Source organism: Vanellus vanellus (assembly GCF_965231255.1).
Source record: "Vanellus vanellus genome assembly, chromosome: 2".
NCBI lineage: Eukaryota > Metazoa > Chordata > Aves > Charadriiformes > Charadriidae > Vanellus > Vanellus vanellus.
In genome coordinates this window covers 102,929,334-102,941,704 of record NC_138906.1, presented here as the reverse complement: position 1 = coordinate 102,941,704, position 12,371 = coordinate 102,929,334, and the positions used below count along the sequence as shown (strand labels likewise).

Here is a 12,371-nt window from a genome sequence, read left to right as displayed (position 1 = left end):
GAAGATGATTAAGGGACTGGAGCATCTGTCATATGAGGAAAGGCTGAGAGATCTGGGACTCTTCAGCTCAGATGGGATCTTATCAATGTGTTTAAATACCTGTTGGGAGGGTGTAAAGATAGAGCCAGAGTCTTTTTGATGGTACCCAGTGAAAGGACGAGGCAATGGGCATAAATTAAAAAACAGGAAATTCCATCTGACAAGGAAACAATTTTACAGTGAAGGTGGTCAAGCACGGTTGCCTGGAGAGGTTGTGGAATCTCTATCTTTGTAGATATTAAAATCCCAACTGGACACTGTGCTGGAACGGCTACTGTAGCTGACCCTGCTTGAGCAGGTGGTTTAGATTAGATCACCCTCAGAAGTCCCTTCCAAACTAAACTCTTGTGATTTTGCAATTCTGTATGGGATTGAGCAGACATGCGAGCTGAGAAATAATGAAAATAAAAAAGCTACATGGTCTCATTTTGCAAGTTATAATTGCGAGATTATTCCATTTTGACAACAGGAAGATCTGGATGTTGCCACGAATTGATAGGGTAGGGTACAGGGTAGCTCCTGGTTGCAACCACTTTTACATGACCTGGTGTGTGTATGCTGCAGTGGTCACATTAACTAGAGGACTGGATCTTTCTGCTCCCTCTAGTACAGGCACACGTGACAGAGTTAGTTAAAACTGAAACAGAAGTGAATGCTCTGGATTTCTGTCTCATTGCTATTAAGTTGATAAATGCCTTTGAAAGTAAGTTCTATTAAAATTAAATAGACAGGACTGAACAGAAAAAATAATAGGTTTCTGTTACTGATAATGTGCTGGCTAAGAGGGCAAGAAGATTCCAAGGTCATAAAATAAACTTGAAGTTTTGAATCTCTGAAAGTAGGAAAAGCAAAATGCAAGGGTATTTGTGCTGGCAACAATGGACCTTTCCCAAATGAGAGTAAATGCAGCCATGATAATGCACTGGTGGAATCCATTTGAGCCCAGCTCCTATCAGTGTATGAACCCTGACTTTATCAGATTTCAGGTGATACTTTCATGGATCTGCTTTTCTAAGCACTTGAGAACCTATCTCACAATGCTGCATTGTATTTTTAAAGTATTTTGATGCCTGTAAAAAAATCTATATGTATGGTTTGATGTAGGGGAATTTTACCTTTGACTTTTATGTAAATAGGATCAAGTCCAGGAATGCAAACATCTTTTTCTCCTTCACATTTTCATAGGTTAGGAAGAAATCATTCTGTCATTCCAAAATCTGTCAAAATTGCTCATGGAAACCTTTAACCTTTTAAGCTCCCAGTCTTCTTTGTTCCACGAAGGATATTGTGCTAGTCAAAACAGTATATCTTTGTTTCCTCCTCTTTCCATTTTTGCTTAAGAAAGAAAGACTGAATGAGTCTGATTGCTGTATCCTTGCTCTTTTGATGAAATTTCAACCTCTGATCAGAATAAACACTGACTTCTGAAGAGGGCTATTGAACTCAGCAATCCCTTTGAAAATGTCTTTGATTTCAGAGAGGTATAAAGCTTTTGCAATTGGTTTTGAGGATTTATCAGGCTAAAAAAAAAACTGGAAGACAGAATGCAACACCCCCCTTTTAATCAAACTTCCCCAATATTTTGAATCAAAAAGAATTAGAAATTTGGCTGTTTGATTAATTTACAGGACATTCAGGACACTGGTCCACCCATTGCTTTACTAATCTGGTTTCTTTGTTCTTATTGTTTCATATATCACTTGCATAAAAACATAGGACCAGAGTAAATGTAAAGTATGTAAAATATGAAAAACATGTAAAATATAAAATATGAAAATGTGAAAAATAAGAAATGGAAGATTGCTTGGCTTTGGTGCTCAGTTTGAGGGCAAGCCTTCCTCATTGGATCAGTGGTTCAAAATTTGTAACAGACAGTTAATAGCTATAATTAAATGAGGGCTTGTGAAATAAGTCACAGTACAATTCCTCCTGGAGAAGAGTTGCAATTGTCAACCTGACAATTATAGACTTACTGATATTTCAGTGGAAGCTTCTGAGAAAGCTATTATCATTCAGACAAAGGGCAGCTTTGCAGGAATTATGTGCTAGCTCTATCTTAAATAAAATAATTCCATTTCAGAAAAAGGGGAAGTAAGGAGTAGTAGACCCAATCCAAAAATAGCTAAACCATAAAATATGCTGAATATATCACCAGTCATAAAATCTTTAGGTACTTCAAATATGGGCAGTGTTTTTATTCACTGTGCTGCATCCCTTATAAACCTAAGAGACTGAATAAAACAAAATGTGTTAGAAACGGAAACTGGTCTGATTATTAGGGGCATCAACATGAGCTGGTACAATGAGCAATACATCTGTAGAGACAAAGAGCTAATGGTGAGAGGTCAGTGTCCAGATATGACATGTTTCCAACAAGCTCTAGTCTGATCCAGTGGAAAGAAATCAGTTTTACCCCCTGATAGCACTCCACAGCATGATCCAAAGCCTGCTATGTGAAGATAATCAGAATATCAGTTAAAATACCCCACTCATATGAATGAAAATGCCATTGTATATGCAGCCTGTGTTAATGTTTTAGTGTAATTTAGGCTTCATCCTTGGCCAGTTAAATGAGTGTACTTCCACTGACTTATTCATAACTATTTTTTATAGAGCAGAGGATTTTATTCCTTGTTTATACATTTTCATGGATTCTTTCATTGATACAATTTTACAAGGAAGATTCCATTTTATTTTCTATTTTTTTCCTTTTTACTTTAAGGTATTTGGACTTCACCCTAATGCAGATATAACTTACCAGACTAACCTGGCTAATGAGACATTAAGTACAATAGTGAGCATCCAGCCCAAAGACAGTAGCACCGGAGGAGGGGAAACACGAGAAGCAGTGGTGCAGCGTCTTGCTGATGAGATGCTAGAGAAGTTACCTCCAGATTATAACCCTCATGAGGTATATGCTGCTTTATAGATACAGATGTTTTATTTATGTATGTATATGTTTTATGAGTTTTATTGTGCTTCTTAAATTTAACTGACGTGTATTTTAAAAAGCTCTTAAAATTATGCGTAGTGTTTTATAAGTTTGTTTTGGATTATTATCTAGAATATTCCTACATCAGAAATATATATTTCAAATGCCATAGTCCACCTAATTAGTCATCTTAACTCAGAACATCCATTAGAGACTTCAGAAAGTTCTTGCCCTCCTTAGTATCTTAGAGGAGACCAGTGCCTCTTTCTGAAGGATCTTGCAGTGGTTAGAGCTTTCAATTTACCTAGTCTTATTATGATACCACCATGATGAATAATGGATTTTACCACTGAGCTTTTCATGCCTCAGATTTTTTGAAGTTCGAGCCATAACAGATATATTTGTCAGTCTTTTCTTGCATTTTTAATTAACAGTCTCATTAAATGGAAAAATCCAGCATAAAGCACCCTTGCATCAGTTTGTAAGTACGATCTTGTGTCTTGCCATGTGTTTCATGAACAGTAACTGTTGAAAAGCCTTCATTTCCACAATTTTATTATTTACAATTCTGGTTTGCACTTGTAGTGCTTTTTTTTTTCCCTGGTTGCACTCTAAGCTTGTATAGTGCCCGGTATGCAGTATTGCAACTTGTTATGTTATACTTTATTTTCTTCTCTGGCCAACTTAGAATGTCCACTTAGGTTACAACCAATAGTCTCGGGGCCCTGGCAACATTCCCTGTCTTCTGTTCTACTGTTCATCTCAGATTTTATATGTCTTGTATAAACGGCCTCTTCTGTGTTGTCATAATTCGACTCAGAACTTCTCTTTTCATTCCCCTCTTGGCAAGCTACTTACAATCTTCGTCCTTTTTTTGGTGAGGTTCCCTAACAGCTTTCTCCATATCATTATTTTTCCATCAATCCCTACTTGTGTCTTTTTTTTGTCACCTGCTTATTGAGTGTTTTCCAGCGAGAGCATATATATAATTTATTTGTAGAATTTCATTTTGGAGTCAGTTTTCTAGTCTTCACGTTATTATTTAATATTAAATAGATATTATAAATAGAAAATATAATGAAATACAGTAAGTATAATAATTAATACCATTAATTACTAATTTAATAAATTTCATAATGTACACCTTGGATATACACCTTGGATTGTTCTGAGTCCTCTCCCTTTATCCTTCCTGTCAGAGTAAAGTTTTTTCATGGAACTAGTTTCTTCTAGTTTTATTTAGCTCCTTAGATTTTTTTTTTCCCAATTTGCAATAGAAATAGAATACTGAATGCCTGGGTAGCATATACGGTTTTGCCATATTTGTAATATGTGTATTGAGCAAATTTTTTTTCAATATATTTGCTAAATCCTCCAAAGGAATATTTCTTCATTCCCTTGTTAAACTGCCAGCTTTTTTCCTTGTGAAGAATTCGTAATACTTAGAAGACATCAATAGTACTGGACTTTATATTGTAACCAGAGGGTATACTTGCCCTCGGATTTTGCCCCTGGGAAATTTGTGCAGTGCCTTTTAGTCTTGTAAAATGCACACACACATTTTAAGTCCAAATTTCACTTCTAACTGGTTTGAACAAATACTATTTTTCTCTGGCATTTCTTCTGCTTAATCTTGGTTTCATTCACTCCCATTCCTTCTTGGTTTATTCACTCAGGTTATCCACAAAACCACATATAGAGTAGGCATTCCCTTTTCAGTCACTTCCTAGAGTGTCTTCAAAGAGACAACCAGTTATGGAGCCAGGAGCTGTAGTCAAGGACAAAGAGTCTGGAGGGTTTATTTTGGAAGTTCCACCCTGCACTCTTAACTTGTCTCTATTTTGCTACAGTATTTGGGTATAATACATACTTTTCCATGTGACTGTATAAAAAAATCTCCACCGGTTGTTTGCATTGCTGTTTCACTCATCATCCAGTAGTATGACAAGCTATTATCTTTTCTCATGATCTGCCAATCATACATGCAGGTTTTTATTTTCTTATAAGTGATCATCTTTATAATGATGCTCACAATTAGACAGTTCTTTGCTTTTGTACCACTTCTCTGACATCTTCTCTGAGCTTCAAGGAAACCTCTTTATGCTTCAATTTGCTGGACAGCTGTTCTTTTATGATTCAAGTAAGGAGATTTATGTTTATACAGAATAAATCAATATTTAATACTGTTACATCAGCTTGCTCTTTGCCCCTCCCCCTCCTTCACTCTTACAGGCGTAGTCAGAGGACATCCTGTTGGATTTACTTTTTCCCTCTGTATTTCTTGTAAAAGTAAGTTTTTTTCATTCTCTTATCAATACGTGTAGATGCCACCTCCTCCTGGTGATTTCCAGTTTTCTCAGGCTTTGTACATCCTGATCTGTGAATTGTGCTTCTCTGATTAATCACACAACTCTAATTACATGCTGTTTCTTCAGTCCACATTACTGATAGATGACATGGTAATTTTCCATGGAACCACCTAAAAATTAAGCTTTGTTTCTGTATCACAGTAGTCATTCCTTTGTTCTGAGTGTCTACAGGGCATCCCTTGGTCATTTTCAAACAGCTTATTATTGGTAATAATGTGTTCCTCTATATGTGTCTTTGGCTGTGTCTGCTGCACTACAACTTCAGTTTACTTCTGCAGTGTTAGGAGATTTGGCATTATTTCTTGCAGTTCCTGATTCTTCAATATTTCCTTCTTCATTGTGCTTAATGGATTTACCCTTTCTCTCATTCTCCAGATCTTAGAACTCATTTGGTTCTTTACCAATGCTTTCTTCTGGAGGGGAATTTCCCTTTTCTGCCATTAATGCCCAGTTCCACCTCTTTGCTGCAGTTGTTAATGGGCCAGGACTGTGGCCACCTCTACACAGTAAGAAAAAGATCTGTATCAAATGTGTTTCTCATCTGTCTGTTATTCTGGAACCTCTTAGAAAGGGTGGAGATGGCAGGAGTAAGCTGTAAAGAAAACTACATTTTTAAATGGAAGTTTGCATAAACCGACAAAAAAATGAATGTCTAAAATAACAAAAGAAAAAAAAAGATTATGTTCTTTAACATATAACTAAGAATTTCATTAGTCAGAGCAGAAAAAAAGGGAGAGTTTAGATGTCCTCAGAGAGAAGAAGCAACAGAATTTAGCAGAAGCTACAATATAATAAGCAAATGAAATTAAGCTTGCAAGCATAAGGAGTGAAATGGATTATGTAATTACTTCCTGTGATGTCTGGAAAAAGGGAATGAGATGAGTTCTGTTGTTTGTCGATTTAAATCATCATTTGGTCATTCAGGACTTTATTTCATATATTCAGGACATTACTACCTACTAGATCAGTTTAACAATCCTGAAACAAATAAAGCTAATATACTAAATTGTAAGAGACTGAGGGAATGTGTCAAAAAGAGTTCCTATGCATGCCTCATTGAATAAGAGCAGTAAAAACAAAAACATTCATTAGTCCTAGCAGTGCAGCTTGGGTTTGCTTTTAGAAGAATATTGTGCTTGAGTAAGGCCTTGACGTGGTAGTCTTTGGAAATTAAGTTACAAAGATCCTATCAGTGGAGAAAAGGAACAAAAAATTTAGGAAACAAATGAAAGTAATTAAAAGCAAATACTCTTCAGGGAAAGTAGCAGGTGCCTTTTGCTATCTTAGTTCAGTTCTTGTGGCTCCCTTTAGAAAGCGTGGAGTGAATTTGATCAGAGTTTAAAAGCCCAACAGACTAGGTTAGGGACGGATGTTACTGAAACCAATTATTTGCTGACATCAGAGCTCCAGATTGTACTATCTCTTGATACATTGTGAATCCAGAGAAAATTCAGGCTGTCACACAGAGGTCTTCATCTCTCAATTATTGGCCTTTAGTAATGACTTTGGAATCAATAACTTTCAAAACAGGACAACCATTTTACCCCACGATATATGCTGCTTCTTTTATTGTTGTGCTCTTTTAATGCTTCCTCTCACCAGTCAAATAACTGACTCAATGTCCACCCAAAAGACTCAAAACAAAACAAGTCACCTTTGCATGCTTTATCAGACTGCAGTTTGACACAGGTGATGGATGGAAAAGCAAACCAAACCTTCCTCCTGACCTAAAACTGTCTTCATTTTTCTCAATCCAAAGGCAGAGGCAGAGTCAGAATTCTGCTTTCATAACCCCTTTTGCTTCTGGGTCTTGCCTCACAGGTAACAGAGAGATTAGGGGTAAAATCATTAAGTCCAGTCAGTCTATGTGAGTGAAGGTAGATGCGGGAATTTATGTCAGCCTGTCACACACAGAGGTTTGTAATGAAAATGATCCTTGCAGCCTGAAAAACAGCTTGCTAGGGAATAGACACAGAGACATTCCAAAGATACAGTACTTTATTGGAGGTTGGCTTTTAACACAAGTAGCAATGGGTTTTCTCCTCAGATTTTTTTTGTAGTATTGATTCCGCCTTATCCTCCGCTAAGGCTATGGCTACATTAGCAAGTATTGCGTGGGAATAGGAGTTCATCTGAGGACCTCAGGCCTGCATTAGCTGTTTTACTGGGGAATTTACTTTGGTCTAACTCTAGTCTGGCCTGTAGGCTGAACACCCTTTAGTTGTTGGAGTATGTTGGACTCCCTGAAGCATACCTTTTGGGTTAGATTAATTTGAAGGTAAGACAGTCTGTGTGCCTGGAGTCTACATTTCATTGCAGACTTTTTTGCTACAAAAAAAAATTTGGGGTCTGGACTGAAACACTAACGTAGATGCTTTGTAAGGCGTCTCTGGTTTACTTACCAACCCTATTGGATACGGTGATCATGCAACACTAGGCCTGCAGCTATTTTCTACGTATTTTACTGCCCACTTCCTTGTATGCCACAGGGAAGTAATCCTTGACACCACTTGAAAAGAACTTTGACTTGGGCACGGCTTGAGCTTGTCTTTCTTATTTAGACCATCTCACAGAATGATGGACTTCCCATTTCTGCTGACAAAGGGTATAGCAAGTGGGCAAGTCTAATTGAAAATGATAGCATTTGCTGAAAATGATAGGCAGTTACTACTACAATAACTTGATCACTGATCATTAAATGACATGAGTTCAGCAATTGCTTTTCTGTGGAATGTCCTGAAAAGTATGTGGTGACAAAGGGGTCGGTTACCTGGGGACAGCTAAGAAACGTGCATAGGGGAATCTGACACAGTAGAGATGTGCATTTCAAAACCATGTAGGCAAAGCTATTAAGATTATGATTTTAGTTGCTCCTTTTTTAAATCACCTTGTTTTATGTTAGATGACAGCTGTTTGCATAATGAAAAGGAGATATTGTAAGTGGGCTTTATGGAATTAGTATATTAATCTCAGAAAGGCCATTTTGGTTAGTGAGTTTTGTCTTTTAAGGTTTTTTTTTCCATCAGTCAGGATCCATCTTTATGTAATAATAAGTACAGCACCGGCAGTAAGTCATCTGATTGCTTGATAAGAATTCTAATACAAAAACAGTCAATCATACCTCAGAGCTGATATTTAAAACTAATCTTAACAGCAAGAGTTCCAAGAAAGGTGCTGTGTTATACCTAGTAAATCTCAGTGCAGATCAGGATAGATTTGTATACAATAAAGTAGGAAGTATGTAATTTTTTTCAGTTTTCATATCTGGTTATGCTTGGTGCTTCAAGCTGAGTGCTGTGAGTATATCTAGGATGGATTAACAAATTTCTGCATTATCGCTTCACTCCATTATTCAAAACCATACAGGTATTTTTGCAGGTAGGTGAAAACAAATCAGAAGAATGTTTAAATTCTGAGAATTCACTAGATTAATTGTACAATTATCAGTAAAGTAATATTTTAGAATATTTATTTCATCGTCTCTTTGTAGATTCATAAGTATCAATATTTTGGAAATTAATTCCTTTAACAATATCTTCCATAGATTTTTTCCTCAAACAGGAGAAATTCTTCCTCTAAATAATCCCCAAAAGGAACACATTATTTGTAGACTAGAAAAAAAAGTGTATTTCTTATTTAAAGGATAAAATGCATGGCCTATATTCTGTATAATTCCATCTTTTATTAGTGGCATGCACTAGACTTCTCAGTATTTCTGGCAAGAGGGAGAATTATCAATTCCTGTGAAATTTTCAGAAAGCAGAAGCTTTCCCTGCATTTTGTATAAAAAAAATCAGAATACCTCATTGTGTAAATTATCCAAAAAAAGTTTATTATCTCAGCTCTAGTCTCGTGAGAGCTGATTTTAGTAGTTTTTTCTCTCTTACAGGAAGAAACCCATTAACTCAGTCTGTAAAATGAACTGTCACACTGCAAAGCATTAGCATAATTGGCTGGCACCTATTTCTTGGACATTCTGTCTGACAAACTCATGGGTCCTTGTGATTAAAATATGATGAATAACTTTGCTGATAGCTGTCTCCCAAAAAGCATAGCATATAAAGTTGAAAAAGAGTATTTTATTGGGCTTGGAGTTGAAACTTGAGAATTGGAAATTGTCAAAGCATTTAGTCATTTATACTAGCAATTCTAACTACTCAACTGCTGTATTATATTTGTCTTGCAGAAACTTGCTATTCTGTGTAATAATAAGGTCTTTAGTAATGTTTACATGTATGTTTTGTTAGTAAGCTCAAAATAAGCTCTTAAATTATTTTAGCAAACTGATCCTATGGGTCAGCTCTTTTCTGATAAATTAATGGCCATATAGGTATCTGGATTTAGGATCTTATTTTACAGTTTGTGATCTCTTTTTGGTTCCAGAGTCCCCTTGCAGAGGGAAGGAGTGACTATAGCAAAGATCAGGGTTCAGGCTGCTTCAAACAGTCTATGTTTGAAGCACATTGTATATGCTTTATATGCTGAAGTGAGACAGGGAATGCTTTTGCTACTGTTGCTGTGACATGCCCTTAAGTAACATAGACAACTAATTCCATTTTGAAAATCTTCTCTGTTGAATATGAGTGAAACTGTTATCCTTAAAAATTAAGAAGGCCAAAAGCTTCTACTTATAAAACGGTGCACATAATGGTGTAACAGAATTCTGTGTCATCTGTATTATTCCTGGCAATCTTGCCTCTCTTGTAATGCATCCATGAGCACCTTGTCTTATGAGTGAGTCACGTGCTATTGGAAGTAGCAGCTTTTATCTATCATTGTGCTTGTTAAGTCGCACTCCATTTGTAGCATTATTTCAACTCAGCAGGACAAGAAGAGGTGAGAAAGTTCACCTAGCACAATTTGGAAATCTGAAGAAGTTACCATTGAACATGCTTTTTTATAGCATGTGGGGTTTGTTTTTTTTTAAGATCTAAGACCCTGCAGCCTAACAAGGACAGAAGGAACTGCTCTGTCCCTTCAAAAAGAGGGAACTTTCACTCCTTAGGATGATGGAGGAGCTCCTTTTGGTAAGCTAATGAGTCACGCTGTGCTAAATCTTACAGTTGGCACAGGACTTGCTCGGCCATCTGTTACATAAAAGATTTTTTTCTCAGGAAATATGCGATACAATTGAAAAAACATCGTTTTGCTTTCAATAATTATTGCATGGGAAATTTTATATTCGTTACACTATTCTTGTTTAGGTGAAAGCCCAGCTTCAAAAGATGGGAGCTGTTCAACCCATAAACATATTTCTCCGTCAAGAAATTGACCGCATGCAACATGTTATATCAAGAGTTCGAACTACACTGACTGATCTCAAATTGGCTATTGATGGTAAGTTACAATACTAAAAATCGTACTAATTAAGACGCAATATTTATTACTAGCAGTGTCTTATGCTATATAACTAAATAAATATTTCCCTTCCTTACCTCCCTTTCTACCTCTTTCTCTTTTGTTCTCTACCTCCCTGTTTTTTCTCTCTTTCTCTCTCTGTATCACCTGATCACTAATTCTAACCCTCAAAGCATCCTGACTGCATCTTTAAGGACACTCTACCTTATTTTATTCTGTATGCATGTGCTCCAGTATTGCAGTTCATGTCTCACAGCACTACTACGCTTCTGTGATTCTCTCTAGGATCTCTACAGAGCCCAGAGGAGCTGAGTTGCATGATTAGGTCCACAGGTCATGTGCCAGAGTGATTTATGAAATTAAGCTGAGACATAATGGTACAGAACAAAGTAGAAGTGTTGCTGCTAAGTAATTGAGAGACACGATACTCAGGAGGCCAGGTGGTAAAGACTCTAATTTAAGGATGAGATTTGCAATGTTCATGAAACTGGTTATACCAAATAGGATGTCTCTAAACGGAAGCTGAAGCAAGTGTGAGTGCCCGTCAAAACAGTTCTGCTTTTAGCCATCACAGGAAGTAGGTAACAGCACTCCGTATCTCTCAGAGACAGGAGTATTTGGCTGAAAGTGAGCAACGGTGAATGTAGTTAAAATAAATCAAGAGTACATGCAACTAGAAGCAGATGGAAAATTTGATCGGAAAAGGAGTAAGGAAAAAGAAGATATGATGATGTTACCATCTGCTTTTTGTTTTCACTTCCCATTTTGCTCATCTGCAAGACTTGAGTATCCAAGAAGGAAAGTATACTGTATAGCTTCTTGAATTAACAATAAATTAAAATGAAGCAGGAATGGTTTGGTTCCACTGGTCAAGATCTCACTCAAGTCTGCTGTTCTCCAGGAGAGAGGCAGAAAATATCTGAGACAGCAAACTGTCCCCGCAGAGAGAAGGTTAGGGTGCCTCAAAACTAGTCCCTTCTGATGTAGGTGATGGCAGTACTGTGTTCTATTTCACTGGTGTTTTCCAGTCTTTTGACAGTAAGTCTTTCATGAAGGGAGATTTTTTTAATTTTTGTTTTTATTTTTGTTACGTAAGAATCAAAAGCGATTTTTTCCTATCATTTGTATGACTCACTGAGGCAACAATGCATGCTTCAGAAACATCATGCCTCTAATCTGAATCTAGGAAAGAGGTTCATAAATATGCCCAAGGCTAATTAGCTTCCATATCATGTAATAACCTATGCAGAGATCAAGCTTGAAGAAACAATTGTCTTCTGTTCAATCCTGAGCTGAAAGTTCCCTATTATACATGTATAGAGTCCCTTTTCAAGTAAATTGAAATAATGCTTTCCATCCAGGAAAGTATTAATCTTTCCTTGATTGTGACAGATATATTTAAAGTCTCAAAATGTACGACATTCTGCAGAGGAATGGATGAGTAACATAATTTATTTGCACTTATTATTCAGTTCCACAGTAGGCACAGTCCTCTACCAGGTGTTTAATCAAGTTAATGCGGTAACTTTTGTGCAGTCCTCTAAAACATCATTATTTTCTTAGGGACAAGCAAGTTAAATATAGTGAAAAATTGCTCTGAAAACAAAACTGGATGTATAGTTAACAATAACAATTAATGGCTTCTGGCAGATTCGTGATACATCAAGTGCATG

At 36.6% G+C, this 12,371-nt stretch overlaps 1 protein-coding gene across 1 annotated transcript in view; it reads left to right on the top strand.

The window, feature by feature from the left end:
* Nucleotides 1–12,371, top strand: part of LOC309686498 (dynein axonemal heavy chain 5-like) — a gene marked incomplete at its 5' end in the record, with an annotated part of 184,441 nt that overhangs the window by 156,006 nt on the left and 16,064 nt on the right. The window contains 2 exons of the mRNA XM_082499206.1: nt 2,762–2,950; nt 10,545–10,677. Coding sequence (XP_082355332.1) covers nt 2,762–2,950; nt 10,545–10,677 — 322 coding nt within the window. The remainder of the gene's footprint in view (nt 1–2,761; nt 2,951–10,544; nt 10,678–12,371) is intronic.